The sequence below is a fragment of the Cardiocondyla obscurior genome, linkage group LG14 (genome assembly GCF_019399895.1).
Source record: "Cardiocondyla obscurior isolate alpha-2009 linkage group LG14, Cobs3.1, whole genome shotgun sequence".
Lineage (NCBI taxonomy): Eukaryota > Metazoa > Arthropoda > Insecta > Hymenoptera > Formicidae > Cardiocondyla > Cardiocondyla obscurior.
This window is the reverse complement of record NC_091877.1, coordinates 2,510,105-2,529,991: the sequence shown is the minus strand read 5'-3', so window position 1 is coordinate 2,529,991 and position 19,887 is coordinate 2,510,105. Positions and strand designations below refer to the sequence as shown.

General features: G+C 32.5%; 5 protein-coding genes across 9 annotated transcripts; 3 read left to right on the top strand and 2 right to left on the bottom strand.

Moving 5' to 3' along the window:
- Positions 1-349: 349 nt before the first annotated feature.
- LOC139107969 (PHD finger protein 14) lies at positions 350-6,242 on the bottom strand. 3 transcript variants are annotated; one of them, XM_070665892.1, is made up of 14 exons: positions 6,039-6,242; positions 4,577-4,738; positions 4,250-4,489; positions 3,953-4,164; positions 3,679-3,833; positions 3,311-3,585; positions 2,785-3,240; positions 2,438-2,729; positions 2,146-2,371; positions 1,878-2,059; positions 1,649-1,793; positions 1,317-1,570; positions 1,111-1,219; positions 350-520 (listed from the first exon to the last, which is right to left on the bottom strand). In XM_070665892.1, the coding sequence occupies exons 1-14, from the start codon at positions 6,079-6,081 to the stop codon at positions 500-502; spliced, it is 2,772 nt and encodes a 923-aa protein (XP_070521993.1). In that variant the 5' UTR covers positions 6,082-6,242; the 3' UTR covers positions 350-499. The 3 variants fall into 3 exon arrangements, with proteins under 3 accessions (XP_070521993.1, XP_070521992.1, XP_070521994.1); XM_070665891.1 differs by having other exon boundaries at positions 4,250-4,492; positions 6,039-6,241; XM_070665893.1 differs by lacking the exon at positions 6,039-6,242 and adding an exon at positions 4,963-5,559 and having other exon boundaries at positions 4,250-4,492.
- A 57-nt stretch (positions 6,243-6,299) lies between these two features.
- Ytr (U4/U6.U5 small nuclear ribonucleoprotein 27 kDa protein yantar) lies at positions 6,300-8,329 on the top strand. 2 transcript variants are annotated; one of them, XM_070665905.1, is made up of 4 exons: positions 6,300-6,392; positions 7,111-7,258; positions 7,347-7,525; positions 7,643-8,329. In XM_070665905.1, the coding sequence occupies exons 2-4, from the start codon at positions 7,152-7,154 to the stop codon at positions 7,837-7,839; spliced, it is 483 nt and encodes a 160-aa protein (XP_070522006.1). In that variant the 5' UTR covers positions 6,300-6,392; positions 7,111-7,151; the 3' UTR covers positions 7,840-8,329. The 2 variants fall into 2 exon arrangements, with proteins under 2 accessions (XP_070522006.1, XP_070522005.1); XM_070665904.1 differs by lacking the exon at positions 6,300-6,392 and adding an exon at positions 6,842-7,000.
- On the bottom strand, positions 8,120-14,158 carry Fanci (Fanconi anemia complementation group I). Of its 2 annotated transcripts, XM_070665889.1 has the most exons (21): positions 13,958-14,158; positions 13,464-13,747; positions 13,073-13,240; positions 12,784-12,998; positions 12,440-12,636; positions 12,234-12,370; positions 11,946-12,166; positions 11,498-11,847; positions 11,293-11,419; positions 10,913-11,220; positions 10,643-10,834; positions 10,236-10,573; positions 10,014-10,168; positions 9,755-9,951; positions 9,510-9,677; positions 9,239-9,413; positions 8,950-9,166; positions 8,809-8,881; positions 8,586-8,723; positions 8,372-8,470; positions 8,120-8,296 (listed from the first exon to the last, which is right to left on the bottom strand). In XM_070665889.1, the coding sequence occupies exons 1-21, from the start codon at positions 14,039-14,041 to the stop codon at positions 8,120-8,122; spliced, it is 4,020 nt and encodes a 1,339-aa protein (XP_070521990.1). In that variant the 5' UTR covers positions 14,042-14,158. The 2 variants fall into 2 exon arrangements, with proteins under 2 accessions (XP_070521990.1, XP_070521991.1); XM_070665890.1 differs by lacking the exons at positions 8,120-8,296; positions 8,372-8,470 and having other exon boundaries at positions 8,587-8,723; positions 8,955-9,166.
- A 119-nt stretch (positions 14,159-14,277) lies between these two features.
- LOC139108118 (huntingtin-interacting protein K) lies at positions 14,278-15,249 on the top strand. Its single transcript, XM_070666172.1, has 3 exons — positions 14,278-14,544; positions 14,844-14,951; positions 15,024-15,249. The coding sequence occupies exons 1-3, from the start codon at positions 14,389-14,391 to the stop codon at positions 15,117-15,119; spliced, it is 360 nt and encodes a 119-aa protein (XP_070522273.1). The 5' UTR covers positions 14,278-14,388; the 3' UTR covers positions 15,120-15,249.
- A 207-nt stretch (positions 15,250-15,456) lies between these two features.
- LOC139108115 (uncharacterized) lies at positions 15,457-18,592 on the top strand. Its single transcript, XM_070666166.1, has 6 exons — positions 15,457-15,891; positions 16,050-16,160; positions 16,237-16,303; positions 16,400-16,504; positions 16,992-17,187; positions 17,318-18,592. The coding sequence occupies exons 1-6, from the start codon at positions 15,816-15,818 to the stop codon at positions 17,426-17,428; spliced, it is 666 nt and encodes a 221-aa protein (XP_070522267.1). The 5' UTR covers positions 15,457-15,815; the 3' UTR covers positions 17,429-18,592.
- Positions 18,593-19,887: the final 1,295 nt, after the last annotated feature.

Here is a 19,887-nt window from a genome sequence, read left to right as displayed (position 1 = left end):
TAGTCAATTTAACTTAGAATGTACAAAATGTAATATTGACGCAGTGACTTTGATAATTAATAAATTATTAATTATATACTAATGCTCTTTTAAATATTGGATACGATAAATTGTTTTTTGTTCATATTTGATCCTATAATTTTGTATTTTAAATATCACATTTTTGTCTCGTGCGAAAATATTCTTTTGTATATTCTTTATGTTTATTTGCTTCATTATTTATTGAGTACTTGTTCCTAAAATTGTTATATAAAACTACAAAGCATTACGAAAGAAATTCGTTAAAAGAAATAACGAAATAAGTAGCGCGAACTATGCTAAGATTCAAATAAATCAATTTTAAATGGAATTTGCAGTAAATTTTCTTAGATTTTGTTCTCTAAATTACAGCAAAGTTTTTCTCTTCTATGTTTTCGTATCTTACAAAAAAACAGAATAACACTGAATTCCTTATTTATATAAACGTAGAATTGGAGCTGCAGATAGAAAATTGTTGATATTAAGTCTCAGTTTCAGAGGCCTGAAATAAAAGAAATATTTTTACTACAAAAATCTTTTTTTTTTATTACATTTAATGTGCCAATGATATATCCACATTGACAATATTAAGCGGAAGACATAAAGTGGGGTTCAGAATGTTTCAATATATTATTCTAGTTTGCTGTACATCACAAAATAAAAATAAATATAATAATTTAACTTGTATTAGACAAAAAATGTTCTGTTCCTATTCCCCTATAATATTAATTTTTGCATTCTCATAAGACGACGTATTTATCCTTTTTGTTTGATTCAGCTCGTGAAATTAGTTCATTTAGTTTACTCGTATTTATGTATATTTCAGATTAAAGTACTTTATATTTTGTCAGATTGAGGTTTATTGTCTCTATTGTTGATGTATGTGCAAATATCCTGATTAATTGTCTTATGTACTAAGCTGAATTAAAAAAAAAAATTTTATAAAGAAATTATTTAGAAAAATAATTTCTTTTATGTGAACTGCTATTTATTAAAAAACTCCTATATATTTATATATAGACAAAATAGAAAGTACACCAATCTTATTAAAAAATATTGTTATTTACGATCAGTAAAAATTTATGAACTTACACTAGGATCGCAGTCGGCACAGTGCCACGAGTAGCCTCTTCTTTTCGGAGATTTTTTCACAGGAGGATCTAAGCATGTAAAGTGATAGCACTTCTTACATTCGTCACACCTGAAACAAACATTAAATGTATAACATAAAAATTCATTACATAATTAATTTTACAGTTATATATATAGTTTTAAAGGTTGTAATTTGTAATACTAACATAACGAGATTTTGATTCGTGCCGGGAGTATCACAAACATTACATTGTGTCATAATGTCAGTATCTTTTCCTTTTTTTGTTCCCGTCGACAGTCGACCACTACTATTAACAGATACATTTACTGGTGGCACGTTTGCAGCCGGAGGTGGTGCCGGCGGCGGTGGCAATGTAATTTCAGTGCTTGAAGTTGCCACAAACATTTGTGGGCTTGATTCCGAATCTGTATGTCCTTCCGGTCGGCGAATTGGTTTTATCTGTATTTGATTATTTAACATTAACACAAATTAATTAATTAATATAATGATAAAATAAAATCGAAAAATGATAGCTACTTTTATTGTAATTCTTCTGTGAACTTCTGGTGGTGGTTGGCTTTGAATTTCTGGATTTTCCACATCTAAACTTTTTCTTTTATGCTTTCTTTTTCTTTGTTTGATTCCAGTTATCGGATCCGGAGAATATCTCTTATGTTTTTCTCTAAAAAAAAAAAAATTATATTATTAATTTATACAATTGTAATAAGCATGCGTAAATAATTTCGTAAATTTATTTTGTATATACCTTCTTCTTTTTTTCCCACTTCTTTGAGATACTACTTCCGTTCCATCCGCTGAAGCCACCATGTACTCTGGTGAACCTTCTCTTACATTAATATTATTAACAGGTTGCTGATTATACACTGATTCAGATATTTGTGCAGGTTCTACGTTGGAAGGCTGCGGTCCCATCGGTTTAATAGTTAGCTGTAAAAATTTATTTATTTATGCAGAAAATGGTAGTAATATTCGCCGTCAGCTAAATTTTTATTTGTAAAAAAAAAAAAAAGTACCTTTGGTGTCGTATGTGTGTCAGAAGTAGTAATGTTTGTTACATTACTAGTAGAATTCTTTGATGTAGTAGGTGTACTTGTTGTCATAACTGCTTGAACTGCTTCTTGTGGCGGTGTAGGTATTGAATTAGTTTCATCTTTGCAATGCCTTAATTTACGTGGTGCCGATGTGTCCACACGTTCCACTTCCGATCCCGAAGATTCTTTATCGCACTCAGAACATTGCCTGCATTACATTAGAAAATTTAGTAAAATAATTAAAAATTTTTCAAGCATTTATTTCCATACATACCATCCCATCTGTCTCGTTTTCTTCGGCATTCGTGACAAAGGCGGACTCAAACAAGATAGATGATAATGTAAATGACACGTGTCGCATTTAGCGAGAAGATGTTGATTAGTCGATCGTCTACAAATGCCGCATTGATGTCGTAAGGTTGTTAACTCGGTTTTGTGATTTTGTTCTTGCGCTTGACTGCTTAACACTCTACCTTCGCGTATACCTTCGGCGCCTTTACCTACGGGGAGTGGAAATCCAACACCCATTTTTAAAGCAGCTGCAGTAGGCACGCCTAATCCTGTACCTGTAGAAAACGCTTTATTTAATTGTGTTTAAGAAATTTAAACCTTATAACTTACCAAGCGTGGGTGGTATTCTTGGCATCATTAGATCGACAATCGATGGCAAAGGCTTCACGAAACCAGAATTTTTAAGTACTTGATGATACAAGTCGATCTTTTCTTTCAATGTCACATTTACTCTAATCTGTTCCTCATTATTTTTCATTACTTCGTCATACTTTCTATCCAATCTTTGTTGTTCATTTAATAGTTGCGAATTGATATCGAGAAGTTCTTGCAATCGTCTTTTCATTGATGTTACACGTAAATTACGATCCAAATAATAGCCGATAAACTCTACACTGAAAGCTGGAGCAATATGCCATTTTTTTCTAACGTCAACTAATGCCACCAATTGAGACTCTTGTGCTTCTAGTGCGGCCGTATCTACGCCCATTAATTCGGCCTTTCTTGCCAATTGGCGGCAAGCAGAAGCAGATGTAGTTAATAAACGTGGCATTTTTTGTGTCGGTACTACAATTATAACATGTAATTAGTGGAAATACGATTACAAATATATATTTAAAAAAAAATATCAATTTACCCCATGGCGGCGGACGCGATGCCTTATGAGCTAAATACTTATGTCTGTGCTTGGATAATTTTCTTTGAATCCTACGTTGTTCGTCTGAATCTAAATGATTAGGCTGCTTCAACATCTGTTGCCGATACTGTGCACGCATTTGTAAAGCCAGCCAATTACGTCTTCGTCTACGAACGAGAGATTTATCGGAGTGTAATTTGCAATGTGCATAGAAGGGATCAGCTTGATCGACTTCCTCACTGTGTGCTTCAGACAATAAACCCTCTCTTTGTGCACTGCAAAAATCACGTTTCGTACTTTATAGTTGTGACATACACTCTAATGAATAAAAATATTTATTTCAGATGTATTTTGAATAATAGCATTACCAAGTTACATGAAAATATGTATGACACATCCCAGCATCACATTCGATACAAACACCAGTGCGTGCATAACACGAATCTTCGCATAAAGAACATGTTTTTGCACCCCATTTACTATATGCCATTTCAAATAATGTTACGCTCGATAAACGATCAACCTAAAAAAATATATATTTCAATTAATACTTATAAATTGTATACAATTGTATGCAATTTATAAGTATTAATTATACACAATAAATATAATTATACACAGTTATAGTAAAAATTTACTTACTTCACCAAAAGCAACACCAGGCACATAAAGAGCACATACTAAATGAACCCATTTTCCGACATCTGTTTCTTTAAAAATTCCGCCTCTGTTAGGACAGAGTTCACATGATGGATCTTCAATTCCAGCACTGCAAGCTTCACAAAACCATGGTGCTGATTGGCACAAGGAATCAGTACTGGAGAAACTTTCTACATCAGATACACCATAACAACCTGAAATATATATTTTATTTAAAAAAATTTAGATAAAAATGTAAAAAAAAGGAACATAATAAACTAAAATTTTAAAATAAGATACCCTCATGAACGCTAACTCCACACCCATCACATTCAACGATTTCATTTATATCATCACTTCTATCTCCTAAACAACCACAGCAAATCAGTACTTTAGTTAGTTTATCATCAAGAGGGACACCCTTTAGCGCTTGTTGGCGAGCTTGTTCAATTACATCTCCTACAGTTAAGCTATTGCCATCTTTTCCCCTCAATAGTGGATCTTCCAATGAATCATCAGATTCTTCAGATGCATCATCTTCTCCTAAAAAAATATACCTTAAACAACTTACACCAGACCATTATATTATAAATACACTTCTTTTCTTTCCTATTATACTTAGTTTACCTTTCCCATCATTAGAATCTACCGAATCATCATCAGACTCTTCACAATGGTCTTCAATCCTAAAGTCACTGTCATCTGAGCTCTCGCCGAGATCAAAGTCGAGCAGAGACTGTTGTGCTGATTCCACCGGCTTTACCCTTCTCTTTTTAGGATCTCGTTCAACTAGAAAGAACAACTTGATTGACTTTGGTTGAATACAACTTCCAAGTAAATCTTATTACAAAAAAACACCTATCAATTCACATTTATGCAAAAAACAATAAACATATATTTTTAATTATTAATACGACATACATAGCTGAATTGGTGTAATATTTCTATTTAAAAAATAGCTATAATACACAAGCAGTTTTTGGTTAAATTAGTTCAATTATTCCCGTACGTACATGTGCTGGACATAATGCTCTTAATATGCGGAGAAAACTTTTATCAGAATCGGGATGTTCCCTCGCACAATCGGCACTATTTCGTCAAATATATTCCAACCGCGTAAACGTATAATTTTTTTTTTTCTTAGTCGCTTTCCGTCAAACACGCCACTTATAAAATACGTACTCACGTACGTATGCGCGCGCGTTGTATTACTGATAATGCGTTAGGTTAATTTTACGTGTCACCAAATGAGGTTGTCATAATAATAAAGTGGTTGATTACGAACATTATTGTGCAATCACAAAGGACAAGCCGAGTTGTTATCATTATAATACCGAAACAGATTTAATAATGTATTAATTGCAATAATAATGGTAATGATAGAAACATACGCGCGCGAGCTCGTTGCACGCACACAAACGCACCCGCCTACCCAAATCGCAGAAAGTACGTACAATGGATATTAATATACTCGTAGAACACGTAATCCACAGTAATGCATTTAATATTAATCAAACGCCAGAACAACAAAATTGTTTATACGTCCGTCTAATAACTCGAGCAATACTTCTAAGAGTACATTAACACGAAAGAGATGTAAAGAAAACGAACATATTGCAGCTAGAAAAGAAATTTGCACACAAAACGAGCGTTTAACAAGAAAAAAAAAAATAAAATAAAATAAAAAAGAAGATCCCGGTTTAATTCACCATTTGTGAATAATCGTATCTTATCTCTGAAGCTCACAGAAAGAAATAGAAATCACTGTCCGTAGTCGATCACTGCAATTTGCGTGATTACTTGAAGCGAGCGGTCTAAAATGTTCCGCAAGCTGCTTATTTCAAGCTCGTCCTAAGCTTTCTACTCGACGCATTGACCGGTAATAAAACGAAGCAATTCTCGTGCCCTTTTCGTTCCTCGGTACTGACACCAAGGGACGGCGAGTACGCGCGATTCCGCGTTAGTTTGCATTTATCGATTCCCGGCGTGCGTCGATTTTCCTTCACGTGCCCAGCACAATGACTCCGCACCGCATCTACGGGGACACGAAACGTGAAAGTACACGCGATCGGCGCCAGTAGCAACTTACTCATGGTTTTATACAGGAATCCGACGTCATCGTCCTGCGACATTTCCACCGTCGAGAATCACGCGTGCAACGTGAAACAAAACTGTTCCCCCCGGCCTCTTCTCGGGCGAGCACTTTGTATCGGCGTCCCGGTGGGGTGAGGTGCCGCGAGGGTGGGTGCCGAAACGCACGGAAATACGAGGCCGAGGAACGAATTGCCCGACTGCTCCAGCGTGATACAGACCGCGACGGCGTCTGTGTATCAAGCGACTCGGCGCACCAACGCCATGATGCACTTTGCGCGAGTCCTTCAGCAGGAAGTTTAATCTTTCACCTGCCGACTTGAGACGGAGGATTTAAAGCAAATTCATATAGGTGCCCTTTATTTCGCATCTCATTACACTTGCTTATAAAATAGAAAAAAAAGGGATTAGAATCGCAAGTTTATTCTACTTGTGTAAAGACTTCTTTAAACGTAATAATTAATTTAAATAATTAAAAGTTTATGATATTCTTATTTGTCAAAATAATTAATTTCTATTCTGAGTTATTTTTCGCGTTTACGTACTACGTGTACGCAGTTAATTTTTTTATTATGAAAAAAATTTTGTTTAATTGAGAAAGAGTAAAATAAAATTTTTTACTCAGTGATATAAGAATTTTAATAGATATTACATAAATGTGAAGAAAAAGATCGGCTGAAAAATACTGTGTAAATCGAGAAGCAGCTTCATTTAATATTCAAGAACAATTGAAAGTATATTATAACCCGGCCGGGTATAACAAGCGGCCATTATTTTAGCTTTCATCGATCTATTTACGCCAGCCCGTTGGCAGCATTGATACTGCCGAACTTAGCTGCAAAATATAACCTATACAGTATGTGTGAAAATTTATTTATGTACTTAGAAGTTAACGCGAGAGAGAAAGAGACTTTTTCTTACGTTATTTAATTAATTTGTTAAACAAAAATAAAAATCACTGTAAGTATTAATCATTAAAAAGCGTAATTTTTGTTTGCACGTTTTATTTTAAGTCTTTCGCGATGGAACTTGCACTCTACTTAATACTTACATTTTTGATTTGTTTTCAGTGAGGTGTAAACGATACATCTGAGTTTTACATAAATCCAGAATGGGACGAAGTCGCACACCATCGCCAGGAAGACGGAGAGATCGATCTCGAGAACGAGATCGTGACAGAGATCGACGAAGAAGACGATCTCGCGAAAGAAGACGGAGGTATGCTTGAAAAAAGAGATTTATTAGTTAATTTATCACGTCTCATTAGCTTTTACAAAAGTAAATGTTGAACGTTCTAAATTTACAGGTCTGTAGAGCGGGACAGGGTAAAATCCAGAGACAGGGACAGGGACCGAGAACGTGAGCGAGATAGGCATAGGAGATCGTACAGTAGATCGAGATCGCGTGAGCGTGATAGATCACGCGACAGATCCAAGCATAGGACAAAACCGAAACCTTCAACAAACGAGCGACCCGTGATCACAGGTATCTACTTGCGTGTTTGATAAATCAAAAGAAAAAAAGCGCCATGTAATTAAAAGATTTGAAACGGAAATAAAAGGAGATGTACAAATATTTTACTCAAATACTTTTGTATTACAGAGGCAGATCTGCAAGGTAAGACACCTGAGGAACAAGAGATGATGAGAATAATGGGTTTCTGTGATTTTGACACTACTAAAGGTAAGAAAGTGGATGGAAATGATATGGGTGCAGTTCATGTTATTTTGAAAAGAAAATACAGACAGTATATGAACAGGAAAGGTGGATTCAATAGGCCTCTGGATTTTGTTGCATAATTCAATTATAATCGTAATAAAATTATAATCTTGTATAATTTTAAGTCACATAATTATATAGAATGATGTCATAGGTAAGATGAGAACAAAAGATTCATTAATGGATAAAAAATTACTAAGATAACATGAGGTACTGTACTTTAGTTATTATATTTTAATGCGATATAATAAAAAAAAACATATATTTAATAAACATATTCTCTTTTTTATATATGACTTACAATGTAACTATATATGTATAAAAATTATTATATAATCTTTAATACAAGATATCATGGTTTCAAGTTTCCGACGATCTTTTAGATCGTTTTGAAACTGGAGATGTAGGCGACGATAAAGACGTGTCGTTTTGTCTAGACCGTTTTCCAGACGACGTATCTGTGAGCGATTCGTTAGCTGCATCATTTATAGTTGTATCAGACGCATCACTAGTTCGATGAGAGTTCTGTGTATCTAACTGTTAAATAAAATTTTATAATGATTAATATCACTTTAAATATTTTATTTAAATAAATTTAATTGTTTTACTTACTATACTTATGTCCATCTTTTCTAGTGCTTCCGTCAATTGCGCGTTTTTTATACGGAAATCTCGCGTTATGCTATTCTTTATGTAAGTTTCAAGTGGAACCTAAATTAATTTACACACATTGCAGTTATATATTCTATTATACTAACTTCACTTTTTTTTAGTAAAGAATTAATATTACATATTTCTTCTAAATACAAATACAGTTAATACTTACACCCGTCTTTTTGCTAAGTGACAAAATTTCAGTGTGAAATTGTTCGATTTCAAATATTACGCGGGGTATAACTTTAGTTTCCTTCAAAATCTTGTTTCTTTGCATATATGCATCCTTTAACTTTGCAGTTTGATTTTCCTGTGTACATACACATGCAAATATATATTAGGTATTTCTAATAATGCTGCTATAACAAAATTAAATTAATATTTTGGATTATTACCTCGGTGTGCGTTATTAAGTTATAAAATGCAGATTTTAATGTTTTGCCAGCTAATTGAATCACTTGAATAAACCTAAAATTAATTTTTATTTAATGGAGAAAATTTTTTTTTAATTTATAAAGTATGAAATAGATTTTTACTTCACTGATTGAAACGCTGCATTCTGTTTACTCGATTTTGCATAGAAATATTTTGTAAGATTATTGAGTAAGTTATATAATATTTGTAAATTTTTAAACATAATATCGGTGGATAATCCTGGTTTAATAGCAACGTTGGCTAATGTATGAAGTATCTGTATAATGTGCGACAGCTGTCGGCACAAACTACGTTCTTGCGTTCTTAGTTTTTCTTGATCTGTTTGAAAATTTTAGTCTTAGTACAAGAAAATTAATATTAAATCTAAATAATACAAGATTATATACGCACGTTCTTCGATATCTACGCCAGGCGAGCGAACAATATTTTGCTCGCCCTTAAGACGCATCAATAGCCAAGATACATTATCCAATTTTTCTTTTACTGAATTATTTACCAAATTGTAAAGTTTGTCTGCTGTTTCTTCGTGAATAATTTTAAATTTATTATCTATTGATATTTCAGTCTGGAAACAGTAATATTTAATTAAAATAAAAAAAAATCTTTTTTTCTTAATATTATTGCGTAAAATATGTATACATCATTATGTAAATGTTATTACCTTGTCAATGGTATCTATTTTTTTACACAATTCAAGAGCAATATCAATTAATATCTCGCCGTAATCTCGGTTACGCTCTTCTATCCATAACATAATTTGGAAAATAGTTAAAGAAGCTTGACAATTCATATCTTCCAATTGTGTGAACTCCATCATCGAATTAAGCTCCTTAGGCAACAATTTTTTTTAATTCTAAGATATCATTAAATTATAAATAATTATAAGAAAGTTACCGCTATACTGACTTTATCGCTATTTGTTTCATAAAAATTTATTTCCTGTGTTAGCTGATATATAATATCTAACAATATGCAGAGTATCTGCTTGGAATTCTCCTCATGTTCTTCTTTCTTATCAAAGAACGCTCTAAAGCTCGTACGTAAAGCAGCAGTTATGTTTTCTAATTGTGCGTTAGAGTGTTTCACTTGGATCGACTCATTAGCTAGAAAATTGTTATTATATGCAATAGGAGCGTGGTTTCTTTCCATATTTTTAAATACTTACAAACAACAGTGTCGAGAAAGTGCGGCAATTCAGAAGAAAAGTAAGTACAAACTAGAAAACATAATTCTTTGAAACATTCCAATGCTAATATAGTACCTTGTTCATCCGTATCAAGGACTTGATTTAAATCTAATATAATGTGATCGTACAATAAACTGTAAGGAAAAAAAAAAAGAAATAAATTTATAACTTGTAAAATTATACTTTTGTAGTGTTCCTTACTTTCCAATTTCGAAATAGGTCTTCATATTTTGTTCTTTATGCTTCCGTAAATTGTACTCCGTTAATAATTTAACATTTTGCAAAGTTTGCAATAATGCTCGTAAAATGTAATGATAGAAATCATGGTAATCTATCAATATCGATACTTGATCTGCAGATGCCCAAGGAACAGATTTCAAATAGAATAGCGATAGAATTTTGTATATCGTAGACAAATCTGTGATACTGGGAGGTAATTTTATACTGCTTGGCCGACCAGGTTTCTTTACTGCACTTGTATTTGTGTCGTTTGATGCTTTTTTATTTTTCCCTTCTTTTTTTTTAGCTTTTGGTACGTGCTACAGTATTAAAAATAAGATTTATATTAATAATAAATATACGCGATATAAATTATCTACCACAATTACCTTGGTATATTCAATAAATTTTGTGTATCCTTTAAATAAATTTTTTATATTTTGCGCGGTATCTGTACAGCTTACAGACCAAGCGCCGATTCTAAAGCATATAAGAGCTTCATAAATTTTTATTGTTAATAGAACAATCTGTGATTTTTCTTGGGCTTTGGTGCTAGAATTGTTTAAATCAATTTTGTCATCCTGTTAAAATTTAGAAAAATTAAAGATAATATAAATATAAATTATTTTAATATGTATTAAATTTAATTTTATACTCACTAAATTTAGATGTTCTGTTTCAAGTCGCGACATTCGCCTACAGAGAGATTCCAAAATAATAGCTAATTCACCCACGTAAGATGATTTCATTAAGGCTGCTTTAATATAAATCTTTTGTAGCGTGAGTATTAGCTCGGCCAAAGGTTCCTGCAATACAACTTGGTCTCCTTGTATAGTTGTACATAAATCTAATTTAAGCGGCACCACAATGTTTTCATCCGACTCAAAAAATGTTTTGAAATGTGGCAGTAACATTTCTAATATGTATTCCGCTACATTGGTATTTTTCAATACAGCTTCATATAAACCTTTCAGATAAAATTAATAATTAGTTATTTTAGTTATTTAGCAAAATAAGTAAACTATTTTTAATCCCGTACCATTATACAAATGTAATCGGACTTCGCATTCGTGAGTAAAACATCTTTTCAAAATTCCCAATACGTCGTAACATAAAGTTCTGTTATATTTCGAAGAAGGTCCTGCAGTTCCTTTCTCTAATGTCACCTATAAAATTAATCATATAAACTAATTAATAATTTTGGAATAATTTACTAAAGATTAAAAAAATAGGAGTAATAAAACCTGAGTTAAAACGGATGTAGAACTTGTGCCAGATGAAGAATTGACGCATTGACTTGAACTCATCGCGAGACCACTCAAAGAGTGCATTTTCAAATTCTTTAACATTTCCAGAAATCCACTGATCGCCATTTGTCGATTAAACGTACCCTTTCTGTACAAAGTTTTTCTCAACGTTAAGATTAATTGCTCTCTTATGCTGACCGAGACTTGTATCAACGGAAATATCGCAGTAACAATAAAAATGGAAACTTCCCCAGGTATAAATGACAGTTGATCAAAAAGTGTTATTATAGAATCTTGATGGTCTAATACCAAAACTGTTAACTTGTGGCACATATACGCTAAACAGTCTGCAAATAAATTATAAATATAATAATAATAGCTGTCGATAATTAAATTATGAAAACGAGCTTTATAATACTTTAATTAAAATGTTTATAAATTCTACCTGTATATTGAGAAATGCACAATCCACTGGCAAATATCTTATCAATCAACATTTGAAATATAGTCGCAACGGTTTCATGCTGCTTTCTCATGATTTTATGAAGTATTTTCGTACCGATAAGCCATAAAGGATGTATACTCGTCTTCGTCTTATTTTCCACAGCCAGAAGAACAAATGCGAGATCCACAAGGCCTTTCAGCACTAAATGACGATCTTGGCTACTATATAATTAAAATTATATTAAAAGATTTGACATTAAAGTATTTATAATGTAATGCACATATTTACCTCGCCTCGATAACGTTTGCTATTATGGTCATTACGCTACAAGAATCAGGAATCAATTTTCTCAACCATGCACTATTTTTTCGTTTACTGTCAGTTTCGTTTAGTTTATTAATAACTGCTCGTAGCATTTCATATATCTACAATATTACATTAAATCAAATAAACATTTAAAAAAATGTAAGAATTAACAAGAATGAGTTATTTACCTGATTTCCATCAATAGAAGCAACTGTGAGCAGCACAGAGAGTATAAAAGGCTCTAATACAGTTTCAGGAATATGTGATACAGTTTTAAAATATTTAATGTAATCTCTTATATGTTGATGATTTAATTCTGCTGCTTGTGATATATGATATAATACTGTACTTTCAACATTTTTAATTTCTTTTGGATTTATCACATCTGTAAATCAGTAATTAAAAATTAAAAACTCAGCAAATAAAAATATGCATACATTTTAACATAAATTAGAAACAAAACACATAAATGATGACTGAACTTTAATTCTATCAAATTTTTTATATATTCTCGATTTATATATATACATACCTATAGTCTCGAATGTGTCAGAATTGTCAATTTGCGAAAAACGTATTGCAAAATATTTTCGTAAGGCTTCCAAAAGATATTTATTATCCTGATTAGTGCACAATCTTAATGATTGGTGTACAAAAGGAGGCACTTCTTCAAGAGGTATATCTTGCAGTTTTGTACAGAGTACTGTGATTACTGTAGCATGATCCTCTTTATCCAAGGATATGTCTCTATAAAAAAAAAAAATTATTAGTTTATCAATCCTTTGTTAACTCCTTTTACCTAATGCCACAAAAATGGTTACCTAAACATTCTTGCTACAGAAGGTATTATCTGTGTATCCCATTCATTATTACATATATTATTAACAATAATAGACTTGTATTTAGAACCAGAAACTTCCCCATTCATGTAATTAATATATTTTTCTTCCTCCAACACTTCCAGCAAGACAGGCAATAATTCTTTCCAGCTGTAATATATGATATCATTCTTTTCATTATATTAATAGCTATTTATATCAATATAGGTAAACTTTAATCTTAGTTTAATCCACTTTTTTATTTTCTTTTATTTATTAAAACTATTTAAAAAAATAAAAAATTAATTAAAGGATAAAAACCAAGCCTTAAGTCAATATGCATTGAAAAGTATTGTCTTTACTATAAAAGATTGAAAAAAAATCATGCATGTACCTTCTGAATTCGTCATCGTTATTGCGAATATTAGCAAGACAAAAATCAACCAGTTTGACCAAATGTAACTTTGGATAATTAGGAAAATCTATCAATATTCGATTTATAATCTCATTTGCATGACTGATTGTGACTTTGGCTTTTCCTAGAGCTGTCAAAGCAGCTATCACCAGTTTAAGTCTTTTAGCATACAGATTTTCTGACTTCGAGCATATTTGTATGACTTCGTCCAGTACCCGCGATATATCCGCGTTGCAAATTCCATCTGATATTATCTTTGTGAGCTGAAATAAATAATTGATTTGCTTGTTATTCCTGAATTATACTAGCTCAAATTTAATTTTTTTCTATATAAAAAAAAAAGAAAAAGAAATTCTGGGGTCTTTAATGTGGCCAGTTCGATTATTAATAAATATTATCTAATCATCATGTAAATAATCTTGACATCGGTATGAAAGCAACAAACATATATTTCGCATTCATGCTTTTCTCACCTCCTCAGTCGAAGTCTGCTGCACAAATTCTTGTAGCTGCGTCGAGTCTTTTTGGCTGACCAAGCTGTAAAGTTTCGCACTCATCTCAATATGACAAGATGATAGCGTGATATATGATTCTGTAAATAACAATAAAATAAACCTGAATCATCTGACGTTCGGCAATTGCTCGACAATATTTCCCGCGCTTTTGCGTGATTGTCCGTGCCAATCTAAAAAGAAAAAAAAAATTACGGTCAGAAAAAAAGCTTGCCAACTTGATTAAACTTAACTCTATCTGAAAGAAGAGCAGAAAGTACAAAAGAGTATAGCTAAAACGTGCAGGCGTGGGGCTGGCATGGCAATGGATCGGCGTTTTCGATGACCATCAGCTTGATTCTGTTTATGGAGCCGAATAATAATTGATAGAGGCTTATTTTCTGTTGTAAACGATGGCGGACGACGACGTGAATGGAGATTCGGACGATGTGCAGCAAGAGAAGTCGCAGAAGAAGGCGGCCAAGTATGACAGCGGTGCGGCGGATTTGGAAAAGGTGACCGATTACGCCGAAGAAAAGGAGATCTCGTCGTCCGATGGATTTTCTTGCGTAAGTATTTCTCGCTCGTGTTCGGAGTAACCTAGAACTCCAGCTTGCCCACGCGGCTTCTCTAGAAGGCTTTGACTCAGGAAATCAAAATCTGACTGAAAAAATTAGTTATTTAATTGACCATTAAATTAATTTAATGCGTTAAAAATTTATTATTCCAGAATTTACTTTGTACTTATTTTTGTTATGGCAATGCTAATCGATATACGCATAAAGCATTGTTGCTACATTTATGGTACTTAGTACCAACGTTTGCTGAATAATAATCATATTTTGACTTAAAAAAAAATATTTAACAGGCTCTCAGTATAATTGGCGATCGTCGAGACAAGGAAGCAGCAGAAAAACAGGCAAAAGAGAATGAACTGCTCAAAGTGTCCATTAAAAAGGAAGATGTTGATTTGATTGTAAGTGCAATTTTTTTTTCTTAATAAATGTACATTTGGAATTTGAAAGATTTAACTGTATTTTTTTTTCAGATGAAGGAGATGGAGATTAGTCGAATTTTGGCTGAACAGACTCTCAGGGAACATAGAGGCGATATAGTAGAGGCATTAATTACACTAACTAATTGAAATTGTACAGAAGACATTGTTCCAGAGATCTGGTATTGTATCTCTGAATTACACTGTAAAATATGTTGAACTATGGAAGTACTGAATACTTTCGTTTTATGAATATACTGATATATTCTAAAACGTCGAAGTAATGTTTAAATTTGTATTTTTTTTTTTTTTTTTTTTTTTTTGTATCAGCTTATTTGTTAAGTAAATATGCAATACATGCAACGTTACAATTAAATAATAATACCAGTATAATGTATTGTAATAAGAATATATACATAAATATATATATATATAAATACATATAGTTATATGTGTAGCAAAAGTAATTCGGTAAGTGATATGTTCTTGGCGTTATCAAAATCAAAATTTTAAATATAAGAAGTCATTACCACTATAGATATGAGGAAATATCTGTTCCTGTCCGAAGATTGTTGATTACCAATGTGTTATCAGGCATCCATATTGATAAGATTATATGGGCATAAATATCAGACTTTAAGATGTAAGAAGTTCAGAAGTACATTTGCATTGGATGTCAATTTTACTGTTATCTTAATGTGTTTGTTCCTGGAAAACTGTTCTCACATATTGTTGCCGCGACTTTGTTTAATATCTAATTAAAAACGCGTGATTGTTCATTAATTATGTTAGAGCAAGTGAAATCGGACGACGAATGGCTCCTCGCTTATAAATAGATGTGACATCATGAACTCTTGCTCACTCTTACTTTTATTAGGATATTTATGCCTTTGCATTGCGATAAATCCAATTGAAAGCTCAGGTATGATATATTATATTTGAATGTAAAACATTTTTTTCTGCATTTTTTATTTTCTCGCTGTACTTTAATGAATCACGTTAAAGGCCATATAATATTATCTTTTAACGAAACCATCTTTATACGGTGTTATCTATTTATCTAAATTCACGTTTTAACAGATTGGGACGTCACATTTCCTGAGATTTCAGAAAGTTATAACAAGGACTTCGATAATTGTACGCAATGTGATCTCAACCAAGACACAGGATGTCGTTGCTATGCGTATATAGGTGAGTTAATAACACAATTTCTTACACGCGCGAATAATTTTTTAAATTATTTTTTTGTAAATTTTTTAATTTACAGATAGCTGTTTAGTTTGTTGTCCCGATCTTTCATCATGCTGTATCTGCAAAACTTGCGAACAATGCTGGTAAGAATCAATAAAGTTTATTTGCATACTAACAAATATCACATGTCTTGTTTCTCAATTGGAATTAATTTAATAATTGCCAAATTCTTATTTCAGGAATGAGCAACGACAACTAGTAATAATGACGCAAATTATTATTTCCGTGCTGTTCGGATTTGGTATCATCGGTCTAATTATAGTTTACTGCAAAGTATGCAACAGGTAAGTGAAAGCGAGTCTCGTAAATTTAATCTTTCTATTTTTCTTTTTTATCGCTCGTTATTATTCCTCATAAACGAATCCGGACGCCGTCGAATTTAGTGGGAAATGAAGATTCGCTATCTAACTGTGAAATCTTGTTTTTTTTTTTGTTCTTAATCTTAAATATCAATCTTAACTTGATTGAGTATGACGACTGACGCAATCATATACGACGGCATGAATGAAAGAAATTATAATCGCGTCTTTATATAGTCATTTTCCAATGTTTATTTTATCAGAAAAATTAAAAAACTTCACACTGATAGTAATAAGTGAAAATTGATTAATTTTAAAAAGTTAATTTTAAGCAAAGTTATTTCTTCGAGTATGTCTTTACTCGTGAAGTAATCTTGATGTAAATCTCACAGATAATGAAATTTTTATTAAAATTAAGTTTTAAAAATATATTTAATTCTACAATAAACTTAAACACACTTGCGTAATTTAGGGCTAGGCATCACACACGAAGAAGACGCATCGTGTTGCACGAGGAGCATGCGTGTGATCTGACGACGCAATGTAGCACCGTCGAGAGTCTACGAGACAGACCACCTTCGTATAATGAAATCGTTCGCAATGCTCCACCCGTCTACACGTCTTTCCGCGATAACGCTCCTCCTCTCTACACATCTCCATATAACAGGGTACCTAGATTAATTTTTAATTAATTTTTTAGTTTACTGATTATGATAAAGAATATTTGTCACAACTTACCGTGCGATATGAGAGATAAAATGTTTTTCGAGTAATGATAAAATATTTTCTGTTTGCTAGACGTCCATGCAGGAGTCTCCGCCATCATATCCAGGAACGCCGAAGTTGCAGGATAAATTAGAAGATTCCAACAACTCCTTATCCTCACCTACCGTTGCTCAGCACATGTGATAATTTTACAGATACATAAATTAATCAATCCGCGTGTATATATTGTATACTTGTATAAAACGTAATTTGTAGATTTATTTATATAAAAATAGCCTTTGTCGTCTTAATGTGATATCGATCACACGATACGAACAAGGTTTATATTGTGGAACTTTTTAAAATGGTTTTCAATTGAAATTATTTTGTTTTCTTTAAAAAAAAAAAAAAATTAATTAAAAACTTAAGAAATATTTTATATAATTTGATTAAAACCTATTCTTTCAAAAAGTTTCATAATAGATACTCGGATGTTTGTTGTAGTCAAATTTTCCAAAAGTCTCGAACTTGCAAGGCGTTTTCTAGATTTTATCAGAATCGTTCAGTTGTGATATCGCAATCTCGATAATCTCGTGTCTCGTAAAAAAAGATCCTAAACATATGCGATAGCGGGATAATGAAAATTAGACTACGTTCTTATATAATGAAAATGTCATTTATTTGATGTGGTGCAACGACTTAAAGTAAAATGGAAAATGAATGTCTGCGTGTATGAGCTGGGTTCAATGAGCGGCGCGCGTAACGCTTCTCGCGAATCAGTTACTACCGCAACCATAAAATTTGTCTTTTTTTTTTCTTTTTTTTTTTAATACAAAAGAGTGTCCCAAATTTCTAAATGCAATATACAACGGATGTATTTGTTTGTCTGTTGCGTGTATGTGTACGTGTGTGTATAGATGTGTGTTAAGGACGGGCGTGCGGTAGTAGCTAGTGGCGGTGGCGATACTGATACGCGCCGTCTTTCATTATGATGAGGTAACACTTGTCTCTTACTTGTACTTAAAAGTTTATCAAATTATATCCAGTCATACGCTTGTATTATTCCTGCAGATTTCATACGGAATTGCGCCTACATCTGTGTGGTGTGTATAATTTTTTTTTGTTTCTTTCAATCTGTATTTTACGAATTCGTATCTTGGAATTTGCTTTTATTCTGTTTTGTTAATTTTTTCCAGTTTTTTTTTGTCTAAGACATTCAACGTTACGTGTGTTCCACGAAAGAAATCGCCGCACAGTCCCAAAGATAGATATGAGAATTAGAGAATGGTCGCAGATTTTGTAAAATATAAATCAGCAGAGCCAAAACCTGTTCCTGAAATTACTACTATATCGCTTTCGTGGTTAAAAGTTGTCTTTTTATTTAAGTCCTATACCCATAAGACCCAAATAAAAAGATTTGACGTAGAAAAAATGTGAAAATTTTCTTATCTAGGTTTTTTTTTTTTTTATCTACAACGCGATATCATATCGCTAGACCGTACTACGTAACGAATGCGTACCTAATTTGTATCAATTTTTCGGCGTTACTTCAAGTTTAAAATTAAAGCATCGGTAGTGTGTTTTCAAGGAACATGAGTTTAGCGCAGTCTGTGAAGTCGAAATAAATTACACATTACAGATTATTGTACAGTTTTCATAAAAGTATGAGATCCTCATACGTGAGTTTGTTTTGTTTCTTATAAAATACACAGCAGATATGTACACCGTAAAAATCTTAACATCGATAGTGACGCTAGGTTTGGGACTGTCCGGATAACGACTGTCGCTTATTGTATGTATCTCATATAACAAGTAAATTCACTGGCTGCCAGGATCGTCAAGGAATGAGGAGCGGGGAAAGGGTCTGTCTCTAGAAAGGATCGATTATACAATTGCAGTAATTACAAGTGGTCTTATCACAGAACATGTATGGCATTAATTGTCATCATTAATGATGTGTAAATGGTAATAAGTATTCCACATATTTAAACCTCGGCTTTCGGTAAAGCTAAAGATCGGAGGATCAGGAAGCCAGTACACGGTACTAAAACGATTGATTATTATTTTTCATTTCTGACGGTTGCCCATAATTCAGTTCACGACCACACGCAGTTTTACAGACCAAATCAAATTAACGACATAAAATTAATGAGCGACTAACGCTCTGCGCTATAATTGACTAACATTTCTATTTTACAATCTTTTTTTTTTTTAATTATGTTTTTCTTTCCTCGTTCTTTTTGTCCACTTTTATTCAATATGAAAAATAACATCTTTGATTACGGATTATAACGTTTTTAAAATAATGCAATTAGCATACGTGGGAGGGAATGTATGGACAACCATCCCTTTCCCCCGTGATGTATTTAATGTTGTAGATCCGATAAATTATGGACAACCCTAAATTTAATAACGTAATCATTAATAATAATAATTAATAATAATAATTCGATCCTATCACTTCGCTTACAATATGCAATACTCCAGAAAACAAGACAAACTGTGCCTACTGATAGGGAAATAGAGAAACAGGGAATAAGATTTATCGCGTTAAAAGAGAAATGGGAAAGGGAACGGAACGAGTTTCTTTATCTGTAGACAAAAATATACAAAAATACATAGGGCACAGATTGCGTAGCATTAAAAGTAATAATAATATAATG

Excerpts from the sequence above, each read along its gene's own strand:
- Fanci (XM_070665889.1), bottom strand. The coding sequence starts at position 14,041 with ATGAGTGCGAAACTTTACAGCTTGGTCAGCCAAAAAGACTCGACGCAG. Across the intron at positions 11,420-11,497 it reads CTACATCCGTTTTAACTCAG|GTGACATTAGAGAAAGGAAC; the intron begins GTTTTATTACTC and ends TTAATTTTATAG. Across the intron at positions 9,167-9,238 it reads TGGCGTAGATATCGAAGAAC|ATCAAGAAAAACTAAGAACG; the intron begins GTGCGTATATAA and ends ATTTTCAAACAG.
- LOC139108118 (XM_070666172.1), top strand. The coding sequence starts at position 14,389 with ATGGCGGACGACGACGTGAATGGAGATTCGGACGATGTGCAGCAAGAG. Across the intron at positions 14,545-14,843 it reads CGTCCGATGGATTTTCTTGC|GCTCTCAGTATAATTGGCGA; the intron begins GTAAGTATTTCT and ends AATATTTAACAG. Across the intron at positions 14,952-15,023 it reads AGGAAGATGTTGATTTGATT|ATGAAGGAGATGGAGATTAG; the intron begins GTAAGTGCAATT and ends TTTTTTTTTCAG.
- LOC139108115 (XM_070666166.1), top strand. The coding sequence starts at position 15,816 with ATGAACTCTTGCTCACTCTTACTTTTATTAGGATATTTATGCCTTTGC. Across the intron at positions 16,161-16,236 it reads TCGTTGCTATGCGTATATAG|ATAGCTGTTTAGTTTGTTGT; the intron begins GTGAGTTAATAA and ends TTTAATTTACAG. Across the intron at positions 16,505-16,991 it reads TACTGCAAAGTATGCAACAG|GGCTAGGCATCACACACGAA; the intron begins GTAAGTGAAAGC and ends TGCGTAATTTAG.
- Ytr (XM_070665905.1), top strand. The coding sequence starts at position 7,152 with ATGGGACGAAGTCGCACACCATCGCCAGGAAGACGGAGAGATCGATCT. Across the intron at positions 7,259-7,346 it reads TCTCGCGAAAGAAGACGGAG|GTCTGTAGAGCGGGACAGGG; the intron begins GTATGCTTGAAA and ends CTAAATTTACAG. Across the intron at positions 7,526-7,642 it reads CGAGCGACCCGTGATCACAG|AGGCAGATCTGCAAGGTAAG; the intron begins GTATCTACTTGC and ends TTTGTATTACAG.
- LOC139107969 (XM_070665891.1), bottom strand. The coding sequence starts at position 6,081 with ATGTCGCAGGACGATGACGTCGGATTCCTGTATAAAACCATGA. Across the intron at positions 3,586-3,678 it reads ACATATTTTCATGTAACTTG|TGCACAAAGAGAGGGTTTAT; the intron begins GTAATGCTATTA and ends TGATTTTTGCAG. Across the intron at positions 1,220-1,316 it reads ACGAATCAAAATCTCGTTAT|GTGTGACGAATGTAAGAAGT; the intron begins GTTAGTATTACA and ends TGTTTGTTTCAG.